Source organism: Sorex fumeus, unplaced genomic scaffold, assembly GCF_029834395.1.
Source record: "Sorex fumeus unplaced genomic scaffold, SorFum_2.1 ptg000042l, whole genome shotgun sequence".
NCBI classification, from domain to species: Eukaryota; Metazoa; Chordata; class Mammalia; order Eulipotyphla; family Soricidae; genus Sorex; species Sorex fumeus.
The window spans coordinates 4,254,800-4,277,567 of NW_026606099.1; the positions used below are offsets into that span (position 1 = coordinate 4,254,800).

The window sequence follows — 22,768 nt, forward strand, 5'->3', positions numbered from 1 at the left end:
CTGGAGCCATGTCCATGCCAGAGGCCGCTTGTGGGGGGCAACTCGTGACCTCGGTAGGGCATGAAGGATGAGCCGGTACCACCCCCCTTCCCATGAGACTGCAGTTACCCCGTCACCGCCGGCTCATGCCTGGCTTTCCAATAAGCTCTGAGCCGGCGGCCACCTTGTATGCAGTCCAGATGCATTTTTGCCAAAAGCCGCTGGGTTTCAAGATGTGTTTCTGAGTCTCTGGTATCATGGCTATTAATCATCTTGATCAGGAGCCAGAGAGGCCATTTGTAGGCGGCGACTCAGGGTCTCGTTGGGATGGGAAGAAAGAGTTGGCTCCACCCCCATGTGGTGAGGTCTCATCACTGCAGGCCCAAACCTGACTGTCCAGTGGCCTCTGGAGGATGGTGGTCACCAGGCCGCCAGGGGGAACAGACCAAGGCACAAAACCTATTCCCACCTGGAGTGGCTCAGCGCCAGTAACTTACTGCAGGAACAGGACGCATTTCTGCCAAAAGCCTTTGGGTTCCAAGATTCGTTTCTGAGTCTCTGGGATCATGGCCATTAAGCAGTTCCATCAGGAACCAGAGAGGCCATGCCTCCAATTATATAGCTGAGCCGGAGGTGGTTTGTGGGTGTGTCTCCCACATACCTAACTTTTGGCCATTTACTTTCTTGGTAAACTTTGCCCCAAGTTTTGGGGGTCTGGCCAAAGGCACAGCAGCAATTTTAGGGTATCTGAAAGTCTGACGTTGCCATCAGGCTGCTGATGCACTCACCTCACAGGTACAGATTGGCCTGCTGGCGGCACCATACCCCCAATACTTGCTACCTTTAAGTACAACAGCCAATTGTAAGTTTAAATAACTTTTTGTTTTTTGTGTCATACCCAGTGGTGGGGCTGGAGCGATAGCACAGCGGGTAGGGCGTTCGCCTTACAAGCGGCCAACATGGCCGACCGGAGTTCGATTCCTCCGCCCCTCTCAGAGAGCCCGGCAAGCTACCGAGAGTATTCGATATGCCAGACACAGTAACAACAAAGTCTCCAATGGAGACGTTACTGGGCCCGCTCGAGCAAATCGACGATCAACGGGAGGGCCTTTACCTTTTACCTTTACCTTACCCAGTGGTGCTCAGGCTACTCTAGGCTCTGTGCTCAGGGAACCATGTGCCAAGGATCAAACCTGAGCCTTCTGCATGCAAAACAGCCCATTGAACTATCTCTCCATTGCCATAGATAATTTACTATTTATGGGGGAAGAAGGCAACCTGGGGCTACACCTGGCAATGTTCAATTCCCAGCTTTGGTTCCGGGATTGGCCCTGGCAATGCTCAGGAGACCATGGGATGCTGGGAATGGAACCAACATCAGCCACATGCAAAGGAAGCACCTTAGCCCCTGCACTATCTCTCTGGCCTGGTAATTTAATTTTTAATGGTGTTCTAACAACCAGCTCACAAAATTCCTGAAAAATGTAAATAAGCAGCTCTTGAAAATATATACTGACTCAACAAACTACCTCTTGAAGACTCATTTGTTTCTGAAATACCATCTTCTAAAGTATCATTCAAATTAAAATACTGCTTGTTAAATTTGTTACAGGCTGGAGTGATAGCACAGCGGGTTGGGCATTTGCCTTGCATGCAGCCAACACGGCTGACCCGAGTTCGATTCCTCTACCCCTCCCGGAGAGCCTGGCAAGCTACCAAGAGTATCTCGCCCGCGCGGCAAAGCCTGGCAAGCTACCCATGATGTATTTGATATGCCAAACATAGTAACAACAAAGTCTCACAATGGAGATGTTACTGGGCCCACTCGAGAAAATTGATGAACAACGGGAGGACAGTGACAGTGAAATTTGTTACTGATCACCATGCCAAAGAAATTTTCATACATCTTAATTATTATAACTCATGAAATATATCTCACCATTTTTTAAAGTGCTTGGGCCGAAGAGACAGTACAGGTGTTGGCCTTGCTTACAATTGACCCAGGTTCCATCCCTGGCTCTCCACATGGCCCTCTCATACCACCAGACGTGATCCCTGAGCACAGAGCCAGGAGTAAGCCCTGAGCACATCGGATGTGGCGCAAAACCCCCAAAATTAAAATTTGACAAAGAGATAAATTGGTTCAGAGTCAAATAACTATCATATGGCAAAACTAAGATTGAGCTTAGTCCCATGCTTTTTTCTAGTCACTGCCATCTGAAGCATATTGTATAACTACAATAGAGGTAAAAAAAAAGTGTACTTAGTTCCTCCATCTTCCTGAGGTTATTTGGCATTCCCCTCCCACTCCAGGTTCTCCATGAACCATACATTCCATTGTAGACAAAACAAACAAACAAACACTGTCCTCCCCGTTGTTCATCGATTTTGCTCGAGCGGGCCCAGTAACATCTCCATTTTTTTTTTGAGACTTGTTGTTACTGTGTTTGGCATATTGAATACTTCACGAGTAGCTTGCCAGGCTTTGCCGTGCGGGCGAGATACTCTCGGTAGCTTGCCGGGCTCTCCGAGAGGGGCGGAGGAATCGAACTTGGGTCAGCGCTGCCAGCTGCACGCAAGGCAAACGTCCTACCTGCTGTGCTATCGCTCCAGCCCCTTTGTAGACAAAGGAAGTGTCATTATGGTCATCCTTTAGGAATTACCATGGTTACCAGAGTCCACTGCTCCAGCATGAACATTCCAGAAGAGGACACGGAGAAGTTTAGATGGACTTTTTCCACATCTATCTGTTGGGATACCAAAATTCCTTTCGAAACAAAAAAAGGGTCACAATCGAAGAAACAAGTAAGGAGAATGTAGGATAGAGGGTTAGAAAGTCACTTTCTATCCATTTATTTTTCTACTTTGGATTAGGGATTCCTTTCACACACACACACACACACACACACACACACCAGATTAACAATTAAATACTAATTGAATTATCAAGTAGGGAAAGGAGTTGTTCAGTTTTTTTTTGTTCTATAATTTAAATTCTTACTAATTGATATCCAAGGCTTGGGAGGGAGGTTAATTTCTTTATCCACTAATCTATTTTTGGACATTTGAGTTGTTTTCAGATCTTGGCTATTCTAAATAGTTCTGCAATGAACACAGGTATATATATCTAGATGGATGTAGAGATAAATAGATATCTTTTCTAATTTACATTGTGCTCGCCGGTAAATGCCAAAGAATGGAATATATGGGTCATTTGATTGTTTTATTGTTGGGCCACACCTGTGGCGTGCAAAGGCTAGAATCAGCTCTGTTACTCCCAACAGTGCTTGGAGGACCATGCAATGGCAAGTAGTTAAACCCACACCTCTTGAATGCAAAGCATGTGCTCCAGCCCATTGAGATCTCTGACATATTCTTTTTGTAATTTTCAGTCTTCATATTGTTTTTCCATAGAGACTGAACCAGATGCTAGCCTCACCAACAGGGAACAAGGATTCTCTTTGACCATCTCTCTATAGCATTGGTTGTGTTTGTTTTTTTTGATATAGGTCATTTTTGTTAGTGTGATATCCCATGGTGGTTTTGTTCTGAATATCCCTTTACCCCTTTGTAAATGATGTGAGAAAGGGATCCAGGTTTTTTTTTTTAATGTGGCTAATCAGATTTCCTAGCAGCGTTTGAAGAGTCTTGTCTTGTTCTGCCCTCTGCACTTGTCTGCTGCTTTTTGGTTTTTGGGTCACATTTGGCGATGCTCAGGGATTACTCCTGGCTCTGCACTCAGGAATTACTCCTGGCAGTGTTCAGGGGACCATATGAGATGCTGGGGATTGAACCCAGGTTGGCTGCATGCAAGGCAAGTGCCCTGCCTGCTGTATTATCACTCCGACTCCCTTTTGTTGATATGATATATTATATTAATTGATTTGCATATATTTAACCATCATTCTTTAGCCCCTGTAACAAATACCACTTGATGTTATTGCATACTTTCGATGTATTGTTGAGTTATTTGCTAAAATATTATTGATGATTTATGAATCTGTGTATTACAGATACTGGTCTGTAATTTCACTTTTTAGTATTATCTCAGTCTGTTTGGGGGATAGTGTAATGCTGGCCAAATAAAGTTGTAAGGAAGGATTTATATTTTCTCCTTCTGATTCAATCTTAGCAGGTTGTATAATTCCAAAACTTCATCAACACCTTCTTTCTTCACTTTCTTCCTTTTTAAAATTTAAACGCTATGATTTACAAAGTTGTTTGTAATAGTTATTTCAAATATTCGGTGTTCAAATACCAAACCCACCATTAGTGTGGCCTTCCTTCTACCAATGTCCCTGGTTTCCCACCCAATACCCCAAGCCTATCCCCTTAGCAGATACAAATTAAATTCATATAACTTAGTTAAACAGAATGGCAAATGAAACTACCAATAAATAGATCAATTTAAGTGAATTTGTGATAATGGTCATATCTCATAATGGTATTACTAAAGTCATTGATTTACTAAGCTAGTTGGTGCTAGTTAAAGGTAAAAAGGCCCTCCCGTTGATCGTCGATTTGCTCGAGCGGGCCCAGTAACGTCTCCATTGGAGACTTTGTTGTTACTGTGTCTGGCATATCGAATACTCTCGGCAGCTTGCCGGGCTCTCCGAGAGGGGCGGAGGAATCGAACTCGGGTCGGCCACGTTGGCCGCTTGGAAGGCGAACACCCTACCCGCTGTGCTATCGCTCCATCTCTATATTATTGTATTGACCCATTGAGCTTGGTGGACTTTTACACAGCTTTCCAATCGAATTTGCTTGCTCCTACTGGGTTGTCAGTACTGTGACATTTGGAGGTGCTGCGCAGCCAATATGCAGCCATACACTGCAGGAGCTGTGGATCTGGGACAGTGCGGTGGCTTGATAAGGTTCGTGTGGAGCTGAGGATGTTGGATGAGAGTGGAGGCTGTGGGGCCTTCCAGCAGGGAGAAGAATCTGCCATTCTGGAAAGGCCACAGTGTTCTAGGCCCAGATTGTCTGGGACATTTCAACGTTTCCTCCTTCTTTTTTTTCTTTTGTTGGGAGAGGGTCACACCTGGCAGTGCTCAGGGCATAATTTTGCCTCTGCACTCAGGGATCACTCCTGGTGGGGTTCAGGAACATATGGAGTGCCAGAGACGGAACCTGGGTCAGCCGCATGCTAGGCAAGCATCCTACCCATTGTACGATCACTCCAGCCTCCTTCCTTCCTTCCTTCCTTCCTTCCTTCCTTCCTTCCTTCCTTCTTTCCTTCTTCCTTCCTTCCCTCTCCCTTCCTTTCTCCCTTCCTTCCTTCCTCCTCCCTCCCTCCCTCTTTCCCTTTTGTCCCTCCCTCCCACCTTTCTTTCTTTCTTTCTTTCTTTCTTTCTTTCTTTCTTTCTAAACTTTTCCATTTTCATTTTTATCTGTTTCATTCATTTGAAACTAAATCAAAATAAATTTTTTAATTATTATTATTATTTCTATTTATTTATTTTTTGTTTCTTTCTTTTTTTTTTTACAGTTGTAGATTTACAATTTTTTGTGCTTGGGTTTCGATTATACAATGATCAGATACCCATCCCTCCACCAGTGCCCATTTTCCACCACCATGGATAATATCCCCCCACCCCCATCCCCCCACCCCCCCCCTGTCTCTGTGGCAGGGCAATCCCCTGTGTTCTCTCTCTCCTTTTGGGTGTTGTGGTCTGCAAAAGAGGCATTGAGTGGCAAACATGTTCAGTCCATAGTCTACTTTCGACATGCATCTCCCCTCCTGGGAGGATCCTCCAAACACCCTTTATTTGGTGCTCCCTTCTCTATCTGAACTGCCCTTTACTCTAGGATACCCGGCTGGCCTCTAAGTTATGGAGTAATCCTCCTGGTGCTGATCTCAGCTATTCTTGATTATTAATCTCATACTTTGTTACTTTATATCCCCCAGATGAATGCAATCTTTCTATGTCTATCCCTCTCTTTCTGACTCATTTCGCTTAGCATGATACTTTCCATATTGTACCACTTGTATGTAAATTTCATGACTTCATCTTTTCTAACAGCTACATAGTACTCCATTGTGTAGATGTACCAAAGTTTCTTTAACCAGTCATCTGTTCGTGGGCATTCAGGTTTCTTCCAGTTTCTGGCTATTGTAAAGAGTGCTGCAATGAACAAACAAGTGCAGATGTCACTTCGACTATACATTTTTGCCTCTCTGGGATATATTCCCAGGAGTGGTATTGCTGGGTCAAATGGGAGCTCAATTTCTAATTTTTTGAGAATCGTCCATACTGTTTTCCAGAAGGGCTGAACCAGTCGACATTCCCACCAACAGTGAAGGAGTGTCCCTTTCTCGCCACATCCGCGCCAGCATCGGTTGCTTTTGTTCTTTTGAATGTGGGCCAGTCTCTGAGGTGTGAGATGGTATCTCATTGTGGTTTTGATCTGCATCTCCCTGATGATTAATGATGTAGAGCAATTTCTCATGTGCTTTTTTGCCATTCGGATTTCTTCTTTGAGAAAGTTTCTGTTCATTTCATTGCCCCATTTTTGGATGGGGTTGGATGTTTTCTTCTTGTGGAGTTTAACCAGTATTTTGTATATCCTGGATATCAACCCCTTGTCAGATGTGTATTCGGTGAATATCCTTTCCCATTCTGTAGACTGTCTTTGTATTTTGGTCACTGTTTCTTTGGAGGTGCAGAAGCTTCTTAGTTTAAGAAAGTCCCATTTATCTATCTCTGTTTTCACTTGCTCGGCCAGTGGCGTGGCATCCAAAATAAATTTTTTTAAATTATCAAGATTTTAAAAACCTTTAGCAAGTCTCATGAAGAAAAAAAGATAAAACTAATGAAATAGATAAAAATTAAAATGGAGGGGCTGGAGCAATAGCACAGTGGGTAGGGCATTTGCCTTGCATGCGGCCAACCCGGGTTCGATTCCCAGCATCCCTGAGCACTACCAGGGGTAATTCCTGAGTGCAGAGCCAGGAGTAACCCCTGTGTATCACCGGGTGTGACCCAAAAAGCAAAAAAAAAAAAAAACTAAAATGGAAAAGCAGATAGATAGTACAATAGGTGGGGTACTTGCCTTGCATTTGGTCAAACCTAATTCCTTCGGCCATACTGCACATAAGCTCCTAAACCCTAAATATCAAAGAAAGAACAAGTTCTTGGTTTTATTGACACTTAGAACTTGATTTCTGTAACTTTTTTTGTTTTTGTGCCATATTTTGTGGTGATAATGGGCTACTCTCGCTCAGTGCTCAGGGGGTTACTATGCGGAATCAAGGATGGAACCCAGAGCATGCACCCCAGCCCTTTGAGTTATCTTCAACCTTTCTATATCATTTATTTATACTTGAAGTTTATTATTTCCTTTTACTTCCTTTTAGTTTCATTTGTTCTTTTTTTAGTTTCTTGAGATGTGAGGTTATTAATTGGATCCTTTTCTATTTCTTCATGTAAGCTTCTATTGTTATAAACTTCCCTCTTAAAACATTTTGTTTTATTTTGTTTTTTTGGGGGGGTCACACCTGGCAATGCTTAGGGGTTACTCCTGCTCTGCACTCAGAAATTACTCATGGTGGAGCTCAGGGGATCATATGGGATGCCAGGGATCAAACCTGAGTTGATCCAAACCAGGGTAACGTCCTACCCGCTGTATTACTGCACCCACCCCCTGCACTTTCCTCTTAACACTGCTTTCGATGTGTTCATACATTCTGATAGTTTGTGTCTTTATTCTCCTCAATTTACAAAAAATATTTTTAATTTCTTCTTTTATTTTCCTCTTTGACCCAATGTTTGTTCAATAGTATGTTTTTATCCTCCCAATGTTTGTATTTTTCCAACTTTGTTTGTAGAGTTAATTTACATATTCATTGTTTAATAATAGACTTGACATGATTTCTATTTTTCTGACTTTATGGACACTCAGTTTATGTTCCAGCACGCGATCTATCCTGGAGAATCTTCAATGTGCGTTGGAGAAGGTGTATTCATCTTTTGAGAGGTGGAAATCCTGTACATGTCTATTACTCCAAGTACTTAAAATTTCTTATTTAGGATTGTTGTTTCCTTATTGATTTTCTGTCTGGTTGATTTGTTCAGTGACGATAGTAGGGTTCTAAACTTTCCTACTGTGATCATGATGTGTGTAATATCTCCTCAGTTCTATCAGCAGTTGCTTTATAAGTTTTGCTGCCTCTTTATTTGGTGTTCATCTGTTAAGAAGAATTAAGATCTCCGGGTGTATTATTCCTTTAATCAATACATAATCTCCATCTCTATCTCTTACTATCTTCATTTGTTTGAACTCTATTTTTCTCTGAAACAAGTTTGTCAGTCCTTGCATTTTTTTTAGGGAACCACTTTCCAATATGACTCTGTCAGCCCTTTTATCAGGGCCTGTATCATGAAAGTTCAAGTATGTCTGGTGAGCCGCAGATTTTTGGTCTTGATCCATCTAGTCACATTGTATCTTTTGGCTGAAATCTATTGTTAGAGAAATTAATGGCAAAGAAGGAATTTGTTGGGATTTTTTTGAGGACTTCAGGTTTTTGTATTTTTGCAGTTTGACGGTTTCTTTCTTTGGCCTTTCCTTATTATCTTTGCTTGCACATGATAGGGACCCTATTTTTTTGTGGGAGGGCCTCCCAAGTGGTGGTATACTTGGGAGGTAATTCCCAGTTATTCTAAGTCATTTAGACCAGATGGTTGAATGCTTGGGACCAGGATGTGGTACCTCTTGGTACAATGACAGGACCACAAGGGCCACGGTGCTCAGGGGCCACCAGGACTGTACTTGGTGGTAATGAGGGGGCCATGTAGTGCTGAGGCTCAAATAAGGGTCCCACTCAAGCAATGCATGTGTCACCTAGCCCGTGTATCTCCCAAGACTTTTAATATAGTGATCCATTTCTTTTTGCCTCTTCGTACTTCTTGTAAACATTTTTGCTTTGAGCGTACCATGTATATCTGAAGTTTCCCTTTTGACATTTAAAGCAGATAAATTTCAGTTCATTTCCAGAGCCTCTCCTTTCCCTTGGTTTACGTGTTTTATGTATCTTTCTTATTCTGAATGGGGTTTGCCTTTTAAATTTGATTTTTATAAAGTTGTTCACAATAGTTCATTACAGATAACATTCAAACGCCAATCCCACCACCGTGCACTTCCCACCACGATAAGAGGAAAGTGTGTAAAGATTGTTATATTTCATCCTGGAACCACTGAAGCCCTTATATAAGAGATTACAAGCATGTGTGTTAAAACCAGACAAGTGTGTGCTACTTATGGTACATATATGGGCTAGAGTATAAGAGGTCGCGCACTCCAGCACGTTTTGTGTCGCTCTCTTCCGGGAGCTTTATTTCATAGTCTCTGGATCTTGGCTGTTGTTCTTTGCCTTTTATAGACTGTTATTTAGTATTTATTGAAGAGATGGTTTAGAAACCATGCATGCATTTAGCAGTTTGTCTGGAATGATTTTACCACTCTTTCAGATCTCTGTGACAACTGGAAAAACTGTCAGTTCTTGGTTGAAGATTGCTTTCATTCACAACTCTGGGTATATCATACCATTCCCTTCTTCCTTGTAGAGTTCCATGTGAGAAATTAAATGTGAGTTATGGGGGCTTCTTTATATATGGGTCTTTGCTTTTCTCCTGATGCTTATACAAATCTCTCTTTGATTCTTGCCATTTTGATTACAATATGTCTTGGTGTTCTTCTCTTTAGGTTTATATATATTTTTGAAACTATTAGGACTTCCTGGATAAGGGTACATGTCTTCTTCAGATTGGGACAGTTTTTGGCTATTATTTTATTATATATTTATTATTTTATTATATATATTATTTGAAAAATGCTAGTGGTAGCATTTTTTCCTTTCTTTTTTCCTCTTTTCTGGAATTCCTGTGATATTCCTCTCTAAGGCTATCCCACATATGACTTGTTTTATTCACTTAAAAATGTTTGTTCTTCTTCTTTGGGGGGCACACTAGCGATGCTCAGGGCTTATTCCTGACTCTACACTCAAGGATCTCTCCTCAAGGGGTTCAGGGGGAACATATGGGATGCTTGGGATCAAACCTGGGTTGATTCCATGCAAAACAAATACCGAACCCACTGTACTATTGCTCTGCCCACACCACCCCCAACCCCACTTAATTTTTTCTTGTTTATTGACCTCTTCCTCAGAGTTCATGATTTGTGTTCTGGCTTCTCCCATTCTGCTCCTGAGTCCTGCTAGTGTATTTTTCAAATGGACTATTCTGATGGGAAAGAAGACCACTAAAATCAATGAGAATAAGACAAAAGACTCAACTAGAACTAATCAAATCAGTAAACCCTCAGACAATGACTTTAGTAAGCACCATTTTGAGACATAACAATGATCACAACCAGGATTGTAACCCCTGGTAATCAAAATAACAATTTAGGGAAGGCAAGATGAGGGGAAAATATCTTGCTTGTACTATTAAAAAATCTTGGGGCTGGGGCTGGAGAGATAGCACAGCGGGTAGGGCGTTTGCCTTGCACGTGGCCGACCCGGGTTCAATTCCCAGCATCCCATATGGTCCCCTGAGCACCGCCAGGAGTAATTCCTGAGTGCAGAGCCAGGAGTAACCCCTGTGCATCGCCAGGTGTGACCCAAAAAGCCAAAAATAATCTTGGGGCTGGAGCAATAACAGCTGGTTGGCGCTTGCTTTGCAACCGACCCAGATTCAATATGATTCTCCAAGCCTACCAGAGTGATCCGTGAGGGTATAGCCAGGAGTAAGCCTTCAGCACCACTGGATGTGGCCCCAAAATAATGTTGTCATGTGAATGAAAGCAGAAAAATTGTTCTGCATTAAAGGAGACTAAAGAAGCATTCTCTCTAATGGCAATGCTTGATTCTTATTTGAATCAGAAGATAAAATGTTGCAAGGACCAAGAAAACCACAAAGAGAATAAGTTGAGCTTCATGCCAGGATACTCCTCTTGGGCCACAAATGTCTTACTCTTGATTTCAAACAAATTCTCTCTTTTTTTGAATTTTTATTAGTGAAACACCATGAGGTACAGTTGTAGACTTACAAATTTTTGTGCCTGGGTTTTGCTGAGACAACTCCCATACTTCTTTTTTTGCTTTTTTGGGTCACACCCAGTGATGCACAGGGGTTCCTCCTGGCTCTGCGCTCAGGAATCATCCCTGGCAGTGCTCAGGGGACCATATGGGATGCTGGAAATCAAACCTGGGTTGGCCGTCTGCAAGGCAAACGCCCTACCCGCTGTGCTATTGCTCCAGCCCCTCCCACACTTTTTTATATGAAAAGTCTTTCGAGCTAGACCTTCCCTTGACACAAAGCCACACTCAAGACATTGTCCATTGACAGGAGTCTCAAAAAAAATAGAAAGGGAGAGATTATGTTTATTCTGTCTTGAGCCTTTGAGACAAATGACCCCTTCACAAAATCATGACTCTCAAGCTCTATTCATTTCTTCAAAGAGCTAAAGTTCAAATCTTTGGTAAAAGCAAAGCAAACATCACATGTGTTCTCATTTTCTGGATCCTAATAGAGGATACATTGTTGGTTTTCCCTGCCCTGACCAGAACGTCCTCTCCATCTCCTAGGTCTCCAGGCATTTCTGGGTCTGTGTGTTTGGTGGTCCACTTGTTAGAAGCCAGCCAAGGATTGACATCTTCGACTCCAGCAGAGGGCACTACAACTCTTTTTTTTTTTTCACAGAGTAGTATGCATGGGACAAGTGAGCTAAAAGTGAACTGACCCAAAGCTCTAAGTCCCTGATTTTCCAAATGGATAGAACTGCTGACGTTATAACTGTATCGGGAAACAACCTACACAATATGGTAGCAGATAATTTTCTCCTGTGCGTTGAAAGTAAAGGGGGCATGTGTTCAAGCTACTCCGTTAAGATCTGCCAAAACCTCCCGAAGTGGGGCCAACTTCCATGACGGGTGACTGTACTGGTGCGGAGTAGCCACTTCTCTGCAGGGTCCAGGCTTTCCCCACTGTTCTTCCCAGCAGGACCAGTGGCAGAGCAAACCTCACCTCCACCACAGGTCCTAGATCTGACCGCTGACCATCGGGCATGACGCAACATTTTAGTGAAGCTTATGGACGCAGGGTACTACCTCTGGATCCAGATAATTATATCGTGTTCCCCGCCCGTGTCTCCAGTTCAAGGACTCCAGAGTGACAGACTCCCTTGATAAGAACCCATGAACTGTATGCATGGGGGCCTCTTTGGTTTTTCCTGGAAGCCCAGTTTAGATGATTTCAAGAACCATTTTAGTGTAATGTGAAGAGCATGGACTCTGGAGCCAAATTGCTTGGACTAAACTCCTGTCTCAGCCATAGTTAAGTGAACTTGAGCAAATTACTAAAGTCTGAGCTGTTTTTTCACTTGCAGAGTAATAGTGACTACCTTTTATAGGTGTGCCATGTGCATTCCACGAATCTGTTCTTTTTATTGTTGTTATCACGAAAAGATCAATGAGCTCCATTTTACATGAGAAATCTACAACCAGCACTAAACCTATTATCTCACTCCTGTCTTACTTCCTCTTTGTTCAGAATCTTGAGCATTGCATGCACCATTCTGAGGAAAATATTTTTGTTTCTGTTTTTGTTTTGTTTTGGGGGGGTCACATTTGGCGATGCACAGGGGTTACTCCTGGCTCTGCACTCAGGAATTATCCCTGGCGGTGCTCAGCGGACCATATGGGATGCTGGGAATTGAACCCGGGTTGGCTGCGTGCAAGGCAAACACCCTACCTGCTGTGCTATTGCTCCAGCCTCATCTGAGAAAAATATATTTGGATATAGAAATAAAGGAGGATCAGGGGCTGGAGAACAGCACAGCGGGTAGGGCGTTTGCCTTGCATGCAGCCGACCCGGGTTCGATTCTCAGCATTCCATATGGTCCCCTGAGCACCGCCAGGGGTAATTCCTGAGTGCAGAGCCAGGAGTAACCCCTGTGCATCGCCGGGTGTGACCCAAAAAAGCAATAAATCAATCAATAAATAATTAAAATAAAGGAGGACCAAAACAACAGTACAACAGGTAGGGCATTTGCCTTGCACATGGCTGACCTGGATTGATCCCTGGCACCACATATGGTCCTCTGAATCCTGACAGGAGTGATCCCTGAGCACAGAGCCAAGAGTAAATCTTAACCCCTAACCCCCCAAAAAATTAAAAAGAGAAATGAGGGAATTGCTACTATCTGCAAAATGTGTCCTCAGCAGTAGCTTAGTTCCCTGGGTTCATGCTCCTGTCTATTTTTTTTTCTTCAGAATAGTTTGCCTGTACCTGCAAAGACAAGTACAAGTTAGATTTCCAAACATATTTCAGCCAATTTCAGTTCATCTTAGTGCTCCAGTCAACTTCAAAGCATTAATGCCCAGCAACAGATGTGACCGCAAGCAATGATGTGTGTTAGACATTATCATCACTAAGCATCTGACAAATACCTTAATTTGAAAGCCAGAATTTTAGAAACTACTCTGGTAAATCTATTCTAAAAAGTCTTCATCCTTACTTGCTCGTCATGCCCGTGTTCTCCCTTGAACATGTATCTCACTTGCATGTCTCCATGTTTCTTTGCTTACTTCCACTCTGGAGAAGCCCATGTTCTTCCTCAAATGTGTACCTCTCCCTTTCTCTCCCCTTACATCTTTCTAAATAAGTTTCAATTAAAATTCTTGCTTCACACACACACAAAACCAACCTTCATCCTGAAGACAGTGTAGCCAATCAATTCCAACAAACAGGGATAATGAGCAAAATAGTAGATAATTAAGATTTTTTTTTTATCACACAGTGGCTCTTGGAAGTCTATAATTCTGAGAAATCTGCATCATTAAATTGGATAAGTGGAAGATCCACCCAACTACTTTTGGACCACACTAGTGGTTATTTCAAAGCATATAATGTGTTCTTGTGACAACTCCCAGTTTATGACCTAGTTTAAAATAAAGCTTTAAAACAGGGTATTTCTTATTTGTTTATCACTAAAACATATCTATCTGTTTATATATATGGATGTATATATAAAGCATGTATATATAAAGTATGGTTTCAATGGATTTAATTATAAACCTCTTTTCTGCTACCAACCAATAAAATTATGGATTTACCTAACTTGTCACAGTGTCACAGTAGTTTTCTTATAAAAAGTTCATTGTCATCTTTGAAGATACCATTAGCTTCAATGTCGTGGAGGGTTTTGCCAACCTTATCTTCAATGTACCTTATGGATTCCGGTCTGATGTTGAGGTCTTTAATCCATTTTGATCTTACTTTTGTACATGGTGTTAGGTAGAGATCTGAGCCCATTTTTTTTGCATGTAGCTGTTCAGTTTTGCCAGCACAATTTGTTAAAGAGGCTTTCCTTGCTCCACTTCATATTTCTTGCTCCCTTATCAAAGATTAGATGATCATATGTTTGGGGGGAGATGTCAGTATATGGACCCTGTTCCACTGGTCCGCGGCTCTGCCTGTGTTCCAGTACCATGCTGTTTTAATTATTACTGCTTTGTAGTAGAGTTTGAGGTTGAGGAGGTTGATTTCTCCCGTTTTCTTTTTCCGAAGAATTGCTTTAGCTATTCGTGGTTGCTTATTGTTCCATATAAATTTCAGGAGTGTTTTTTCCATTTCTTTGAAGAATGTCATGGGTATCGTTATAGGGATTGCAATGAATTTGTACAATGCTTTGGGGAGTATTGCCACTTTGACAATGTTAATTCTCCCAATTCATGAGCAGGGAATATATTTCCATTTCCTCATGTCCTCTTTTATTTCCTGAAGTAGTGTTTTGTAGTTTCCTTTGTACAGGTCTTTTACGTCCTTAGTTAAGCTGATTCCTAGGTACTCGATTTTCTGGGGCACAATTATGAACAGGATTGTTTTTTTTATGTCACTTTCTTCTCTCTCATTTTTTGCATATAGGAAAGCCATGGACTTTGGGGTATTGATTTTATAGCCTGCTTCTTTACTATATAAGTCTATTGTTCCTAGAAGTTTCTTGGTAGAGGTTTTAGGGTTTTCTAAGTATAGTATCATATCATAGTATCAGCAAACAGTGAGAACTTGATTTCTTCCTTTCCTACAAAAGCAACTGGTGTCCACAGCGGGTAGGGCGTTTGCCTTGCACGCATCCGACCCGGGGTTCGATTCCCAGCATCCCCAAGCATCGCCCAAGCACCGCCAGGAGTAATTCCTGAGTGCAGAGCCAGGAGTAACCCCTGAACGTTGCTGGGTGTGACCCAAAAAGAAAAAAAAAGCAACCAGTGTTGGCGTGGATGTGGTGAGAAAGGGACTTCCCTTCACTGCTGGTGGGAATGCCAACTGGTTTAGCCCTTTTGGAAAATCAGTTTAGACGACTCTCAAAAAATTAGAAATCGAGCTCCCATTTGACCTAGCAATCCCACTCCTGGGGATATATCCTGGAGAGGCAAAAAAGTACTGTCAAAATGACACCTGCGGGGCTGGAGTGATAGCACAGCGGGTAGGGCGTTTGCCTTGCACGCAGCCAACATGACCAACACAGGTTCGATTCCCAGCACCCCATATGGTCCCCTGAGCACCGCCAGGAGCAATTCCTGAGTGCATGAGCCAGGAGTAACCCCTGAGCATCGCCGGGTGTGACCCAAAAAGCAAAAAAAAAAAAAATGACACCTGCACTTCTGTCGCACTTCATTGCTACACTGTTCACAATAGCCAAAATTTGGGGGGAAAAACCCGAATGCTCAAGAACAGATGACTGGTTAAAGAAACTCTGGTACATCTACACAATGGAATACTATGCAGCTGTTAGAAAGGATGAAGTCATGAAATTTACACACAAGTGGTTCTACATGGAAAGTATCATACTAAATGAAATGAGCCAGAAAAAGAGGGACAGACATAGAAAGACTGCACTCATCTGGGGAATATAAAGTAACAGAATGGGAGTCAAACACCCAAGAATAGTTGAGATAAGTACCAGGAGGTCTGCTCCAGGTCTTGGAAGCCAGCAGTACATCCTGGGGGAAAAGGTAGCTCAGATAGAGAAGGGACCACCAAGTAAAGGGAGCTAGAAGGGCCCCGTGGGATGGGAGATGCATGCTGAAAGTAGACTATAGACTGAACATGATGGCCACTCAATACGTCTATTGCAAACTACAAGACCCTGAAGGAAAGAGAGAGCAAAAGGGAATGCCCTGCCACAGAGGCGGGGAGGGGGGATAGGGCATGGGGGTGGGAGGGCTACTGTGATCGTTGGTGGTGGAGAATGGGTACTGGTGGAGGGATGGGTACTTGATCATTGTATAACTGAAACCCAAGCACGAAAGTTTGTAAGTCTACAACTGTACCTCATGGTGTTTCATTAATTAAAAAAAAAGATGTAAACAAGCTTGTGCAAACTCATCTGTTATTTGCAATTATAACAACATTTCTGTAACTTGTCTCTGAATAAAATTACCTTTCTGAAGTAAAAAAAAAAGTTCATTGTCTCCCTCTCCCCAGAACATTCCCTTTCACAGTAATAACTGTGGCATGAATCCCACCTACTCCTCACCAACTTTCACTCTATGTGACTTCGAAAACTTAGCAGCTTGAGGAAGCCATGGAATACCAAGAAGATCTTCTAGTTTGCCAAAAACTGAAGTGAAGAATATGCCAAGTGGTTCTTGATTCAGGAGGAGGCAACCTAAAGGATGATAAAGTTCAGCATAGGTCCAAGCATGTGGTAAGCACTCTTACGGGAAGCCAGGGCCTACTACTGGGAAACTGAGATAATATTAAAAAAATGATCCTGAAGAGCAGCCTAAGGCGAACAAAGCTCCCACTGTTATCTGGGTCTAAATCAATAATTACTTCCAGTCCAGGCCCTGTTGCCCACTGGAATAAGTCTTGCCTTTTTCTTAGCCTACATCTACTTGGCCATTAATATTAAGCCATCCCATCACCCAAAGTCAAATGAGAAAACTCAAATAACTCGTGCTTCCAAGAACTTGCTCCTCATTGCTTTAACCTGTGAGGAGGTATTAATCAGCACCCAGATTAATTCCAAGCTACCAGAACTTGACACTGTCACCACTCCAAGTCAGGTAAGCAGAGTAACCAAGTGTTCAAGCTCTGCAACCAAGTATGGAACTCCTGCTGGTCACAAAGGAAAGGGGAGATAATGAATGAATGTGACCGAGCAGAAACCAGAGAGGATCTCCAAACAGAATATATACATATATTTTTTCTGTACATAATGATATATATCCTATATGTATTTACATATATCTCAGTGGTAGTGCACCATATTTTAAGAAAAGTTTCCCCACCCTCCTACAAAAACTTGATTCTGACACCATCTGGCCCCCAGAGCATCACCAGGAATAGCCCTGAAGGCTCTCAAGAACCACCAAGATGACTCTGGTAATTCCTGGCACTGACTCTTCATGCCTTCACATTGAACTGATGGTCTGATTAACCAGGTATTGGCCTCACTCCCTGAGCACTGCCTGGGAGGCCCCCAAAATTAAAAAGAACAAGAGCATGGGAAGTGCCTGCCCTTGCCAACATGAGCCCTTCACTTCAATCCCAGGCATCATCCCTGTGCACAGAGCATAATCCTCACAGCTCTGCCCTTGAAAGGGCTGAGAAAGTGTCTCAGAAATAGAGCATTTGCTTTGCATGTTTAAGGCCCAGGATCCAATTCCTATAGCTACCAAAAAAAAATTTCATTCTCCAAGGTAGACCACATGCTGAGTCACAAAACATACCTCCATAAAATTAAGAAGATAGAGATTGTATCAACAATCTTCTCAGACCACAATGCGCTGAAATTAGAAGTAAATCACACACACAAACAGAAAACTAAATCAAACACCTGGAAATTAAACAGCTCACTATTGGACAACAAGTGACTTAGAAAGGAAATCAAAGAGGAAACCAAAAGATTCCTGGAAAGAAACAAAAAACGAGGATGCGAGTTACCAAAACTTACGGGACAGAACAAAAGCTGTGTTAAGAGGAAAGTTTATAGCTCTACAAGCATACCTCAGGAAGGAAGAGCGAGCCCACATAAGTAACCTAACCTCACAGCTTAAGAGCTTGGAGAATGACCAACAAAAGGAGCCCAATCCAATCAGGAGGAAGGAAATAATAAAACTCAGAGCAGAGATTAACGAGATGGAAACCCAAAAAACAATCTGAAAGATCAATGAAACCAAGAGCTGGTTCTTCAAGAAAATAAACAAGATCGATAAGCCTTTAGCAAGACTCTCAAAGAAAGGGAGAGAGAATACCCTAATAAACCAAATCAGAAATGAAAAGAGGGCCATTACAGCAGAAACTATAGAAATTCAAAGGATCCTCCGGGAATACTTTGAGAAGCTTTATGCCACGGAACACGAAAACCTCGAGAAAATGGACAAATTCCTAGATTCCTGTAGCCTCCCAAGGCTGAACCACGAAGACCTGGAATACCTGAACAGACCTATCACCATCAAGGAAATTGAAACGGTAATAAAAAGTCTCCCCAAGCACAAGAGTCCTGGCCCAGATGCTCATTAGTGAATTCTTCTAAATCTTTAAAGAGGACTCACTTCCAATCCTCTTTAAGCTTTTCCATGAAATTGAAGTACCAAAAACACTCCAAACAGTTTCTATGAAGCAAATATCACCCTGATACCAAAAGCAGAAAGAGATACCACAAAGAAAGAGAATTACAGGCTGATATCCCTGATAACACAGATGCAAAGATCCTCAACAAACTATTAGCAAATAGAACCCAACAATTCATCAAAAAGATCATACACTATGACCAAGTAGGATTCATCCCAGGGGTTGCAAGGATGGTTTAACATTTGAAAATAGATCAACATAATCCATCATATCAACAAAAGAAAAGATAAAAACCATATGATCATATCATTAGATGTAGAGAAACCATTTGACAAGATCCAGTACCCGTTTATGATGAAAACTCTCAGCAAAATAGGCATTGAAGGAACTTTCCTCAATATAGTCAAAGCCCTTCTGGAAGATGTGACAGATCCATCAGGACGTTGGAGGGCAGTCATCTTGGTCTTGTAGTTGGGAAAGGACAGGCGGGCGTTACAAATGCTTTCCCAGGCTTCTGCCGCATCTACCAGCACTTCTGCTCTTCTCTCTTTGAGGTCTTCCTTTATCACATCTTTTTCTTAATGATCCCTTCTCTATTCCAGCTGCCTTCTCCCCTTTGCTCATGAGTTCAGGCTTCCAGCTATGGAGCAATCTATCTGTCCTGTGTATCTACTATCCTTAGGTGTCAGCCTCATGTTATGTTGTTTTATACTCCACAAATGAGTGCAATCCTTCTATGTCTGTCCCTCTCTTTTCACTTAGCATGATGCTCTCCATGTCTATCCATTTATAAGCAAAGTTCATGACTTCATCTCTCCTGACAGCTGCATAGTATTCCATTGTGTAGATGTACCAAAGTTTCTTTAAACAGTCATCAGTTCTAGGGCACTAGGGTTGTTTCCAGATTTTGGCTATTGTGAACAGTGCTGTAATGGACATACAGGTACAGATGTCATTTCTACTGTGCTTTTTTGCATCCTTGGGATATATTCCCAGAAGTGGTATTGCGGGGTCATATGGAAGCTCAGTTTCCAGTTTTTGAAGGACTGTCCATATTGTTTTCCAGAAAGGCTGGACTAGTGGGCATTCCCACCAACAGTGAAAGAGTGTCCCGTTTTCCCCCACATCCACGCCAGCACTGGTTGCTTTTGTTCTTTTGAATGTGTGCCAGTCTCTGTGGTGTGAGATGATATCTCATTGTTGTTTTGATTTGCATCTCCTTGATGGTTAGCGACGTGGAGCATTTTTTCATGTGCCTTTTGGCCATTTGTATTTCTTTTTTGAGGAAACTTCTGTTCATTTCTTCTCCCCATTTTTTGATGACCGCTGGACTAGAGCCATTATTGACTGGATTCCACGGGACGTCAAAAGACCGCGTGGCCACCCACCTCCAAGATGGTCAGACTTCTTCGTCAAGACCCTGAATGACCAGTTTGAGGCTCTTCATGTTCCTAGAACAAACAGACACCACTGGGCTACACTAGCACGCAACAGGGACAAATGGAGACATTACTGGCGCCCACTCGAGCAAATCAATGATTAACGGGAAGTCAAGTGATCAAGTGATAGTCAAAGCCATTTACCACAAGCCCATGGCAAGTATCATTCTCAATGGGGAAAAACTAAAAGCCTTCCCTCTAAGATTGGGCACAAGACCAGGTTGCCCACTTTCGCCACTCCTATTCAATATAGTACTGGAAGTCCTGGCCATTGCAGTTAGGCAAGAGAAATTTATCAAGGGAATACAGATAGGAAAGGAAGAAGTCAAACTATCACTATTTGCAGATGATATGATACAATACTTAGAAAACCCTAAAGATTCTACAGAAAAGATCTTTAAAACAATAGGTCGGTTTAGTAAAGTGGTGGGCTATAAAATCAACACCTAAAAGTCCATGGCTTTCTTATATACAAATAACAAAAGAGAAGAAATAGACATTTAAAAAACAATCCTGTTCACAATAGTACCTCAGGAAATAAAATACCTCGAAATCAGCTCAACCAAAGAGGTGAAGGACCTATACAAGGAAAATTACAAAACACTACTTCAAGAAATAAAAGAGGATACTAGGAAATGTAGACACATCCGCTACTCATGGATAAGGAGGATTAACATTATCAATATTGCAAGACTGCCCAAAGCATTATACAAATTCAATGCGGTCCCTATCAGGATACCCATGACATTTTTCAAAGAAATAGACAAAACACTCCTGAAATTCATATGGAACAATAAACCCCCACGAATAGCTAAAACAATCCTTGGGAAAAAGAAGATGGGTGGCATCACCCTCCCCAACTTCAAACTGTACTACAGAGCAGTAGTAATTAAGACAGCATGGTACTGGGCTGGAAACAGACCTGCAGACCAATGGAACAGAGTTGAATATTCTGCCACAGACCCCCAAATATATGACTACTTAATCTTTGTCAAAGGAGCAAGAAATGTGAAGTGGAACAAGGAAAGCCTCTTCAACAAGTGGTGCTGGGGAAACTGGATAGCTACCTGCAAAAAAAATGAACTCTGACCTCTGTCTAATGCCGGGCACAAAAGTCAGATCAAAGTGAATTAAAGACCTCAATATCAGACATGAATCCATAAGGTACATAGAGGAAAATTTAGACAGAATTCTCCATGACATTGAAGCTAAAAACATCTTTAAGGATGAAATAGCACTAACCATGCAAGTGGAAGCAAACATAATCAAATGTGACTACATCAAACTAAGAAGCTTCTGCACTTGAAAAGAAACAGTGACCAAAATACAGAAAGAGCCCACAGAATGGGAAAGAATATTTACCCAATACCCATCTGATAAGGGATTAATATCCAGGATATACAAGACACTAGTAGAATTGTACAAGGAAAAAACTTCCAATCCCATCAAAAAATGGGGAGAAGAAATGAACAGAAGTTTCCTTAAAAAAGAAATACAAATGGCCAAAAGGCACATGAAAAAATGCTCCACATCGCTAGCCATCAGGGAGATGCAAATCAAAACAACAATGAGATATCATCTCACACCACAGAGACTGGCACACATTCAAAAGAACAAAAGCAACCAGTGCTATCGTGGATGTGGAGAAAAAGGGACACTCTTTCACTTCTGGTGGGAATGCCCACTAGACCAACCTTTCTGTAAAACAATATGGAGAGTACTTCAAAAATTAGAAATTGAGCTTCCATATAACCCCACAATACCACTTCTGGGATGCAAGGATGCAAGGATCCAAGGATGCAAAAAAGCACAGTAGAAATGACATCTGTACCTGTATGTCCATTACAGCACTGTTCACAATAGCCAAAATCTGGAAACAACCCAAGTGCCCTAGCACTGATGACTGTTTAAAGAAACTTTGGTACATCTACACAATGGAATACTATGCAGCTGTCAGGAGAGATGAAGTCATGAACTTTGCTTATAAATGGATAGACATGGAGAGCATCATGCTAAGTGAAAAGAGAGGGACAGACATAAAAGGACTGCACTCATTTGTGGAGTATAAAACAACATAACATGAGGCTGACACCTAAGGATAGTAGATACACAGGACAGATAGATTGCTCCATAGCTGGAAGCCTGACTCATGAGCAAAGGGGAGAAGGCAGCTGGAATAGAGACAGAATCACTAAGAAAAAGATGGCTGGAGGAATTTGTCGGGATGGGAGATGTGTGCAGAAAGTAGATAAAGGACCAAACATGATAACCTTTCAGGGTCTGTATTGCAAACCATAATGCCCAAAAGTAGAGAGAGATTATGGGGAATTATGTCTGCCATGGAGGCAGGGGGAGGGTGGGAAAGGGGGGTATACCGGGGATATTGGTGGTGGGGAATGTGCACTGGTGGAGAGATGGGTGTTTGATCATTGTGTGATTGTAACCCAAACATGAAAGCTTATAACTATCTCATGGTGATTCAATAAAATTTTTTTAAAAAGTTTCAAAATGTTTGAAAACTCAAAATGTATGTTGTTTCTAATAAGTGTTTTTCTTTGCTTATTAGGGAGTTATAGATCAGTTTCAAAATGCAAATGCCCTACCCACTGTATTATTGCTCCAGCCCCAAGGAGTACTGCTATTTATTCAGCTGTTGATTAAGCTGATCGAATTGGGCATGAACACCTCATTACTTTTTTAAAAAATGTTTTTCGTTGGATATCCGTGAGATAGACCATTACAAAGCTGTTCATAATTGGGTTTCAGTCATAC

General features: G+C 42.0%; 1 protein-coding gene across 1 annotated transcript in view; it reads left to right on the forward strand.

Annotated features, from left to right (window-relative positions):
- The first annotated feature begins 2,705 nt into the window (after positions 1-2,705).
- The window catches only part of SPMIP11 (sperm microtubule inner protein 11), a 28,984-nt gene continuing 8,921 nt past the window's right edge, over positions 2,706-22,768 (forward strand). Inside the window, exon 1 of the mRNA XM_056120144.1 lies at positions 2,706-2,784. Within this exon, the coding sequence (XP_055976119.1) occupies positions 2,706-2,784 (79 nt within the window). The remainder of the gene's footprint in view (positions 2,785-22,768) is intronic.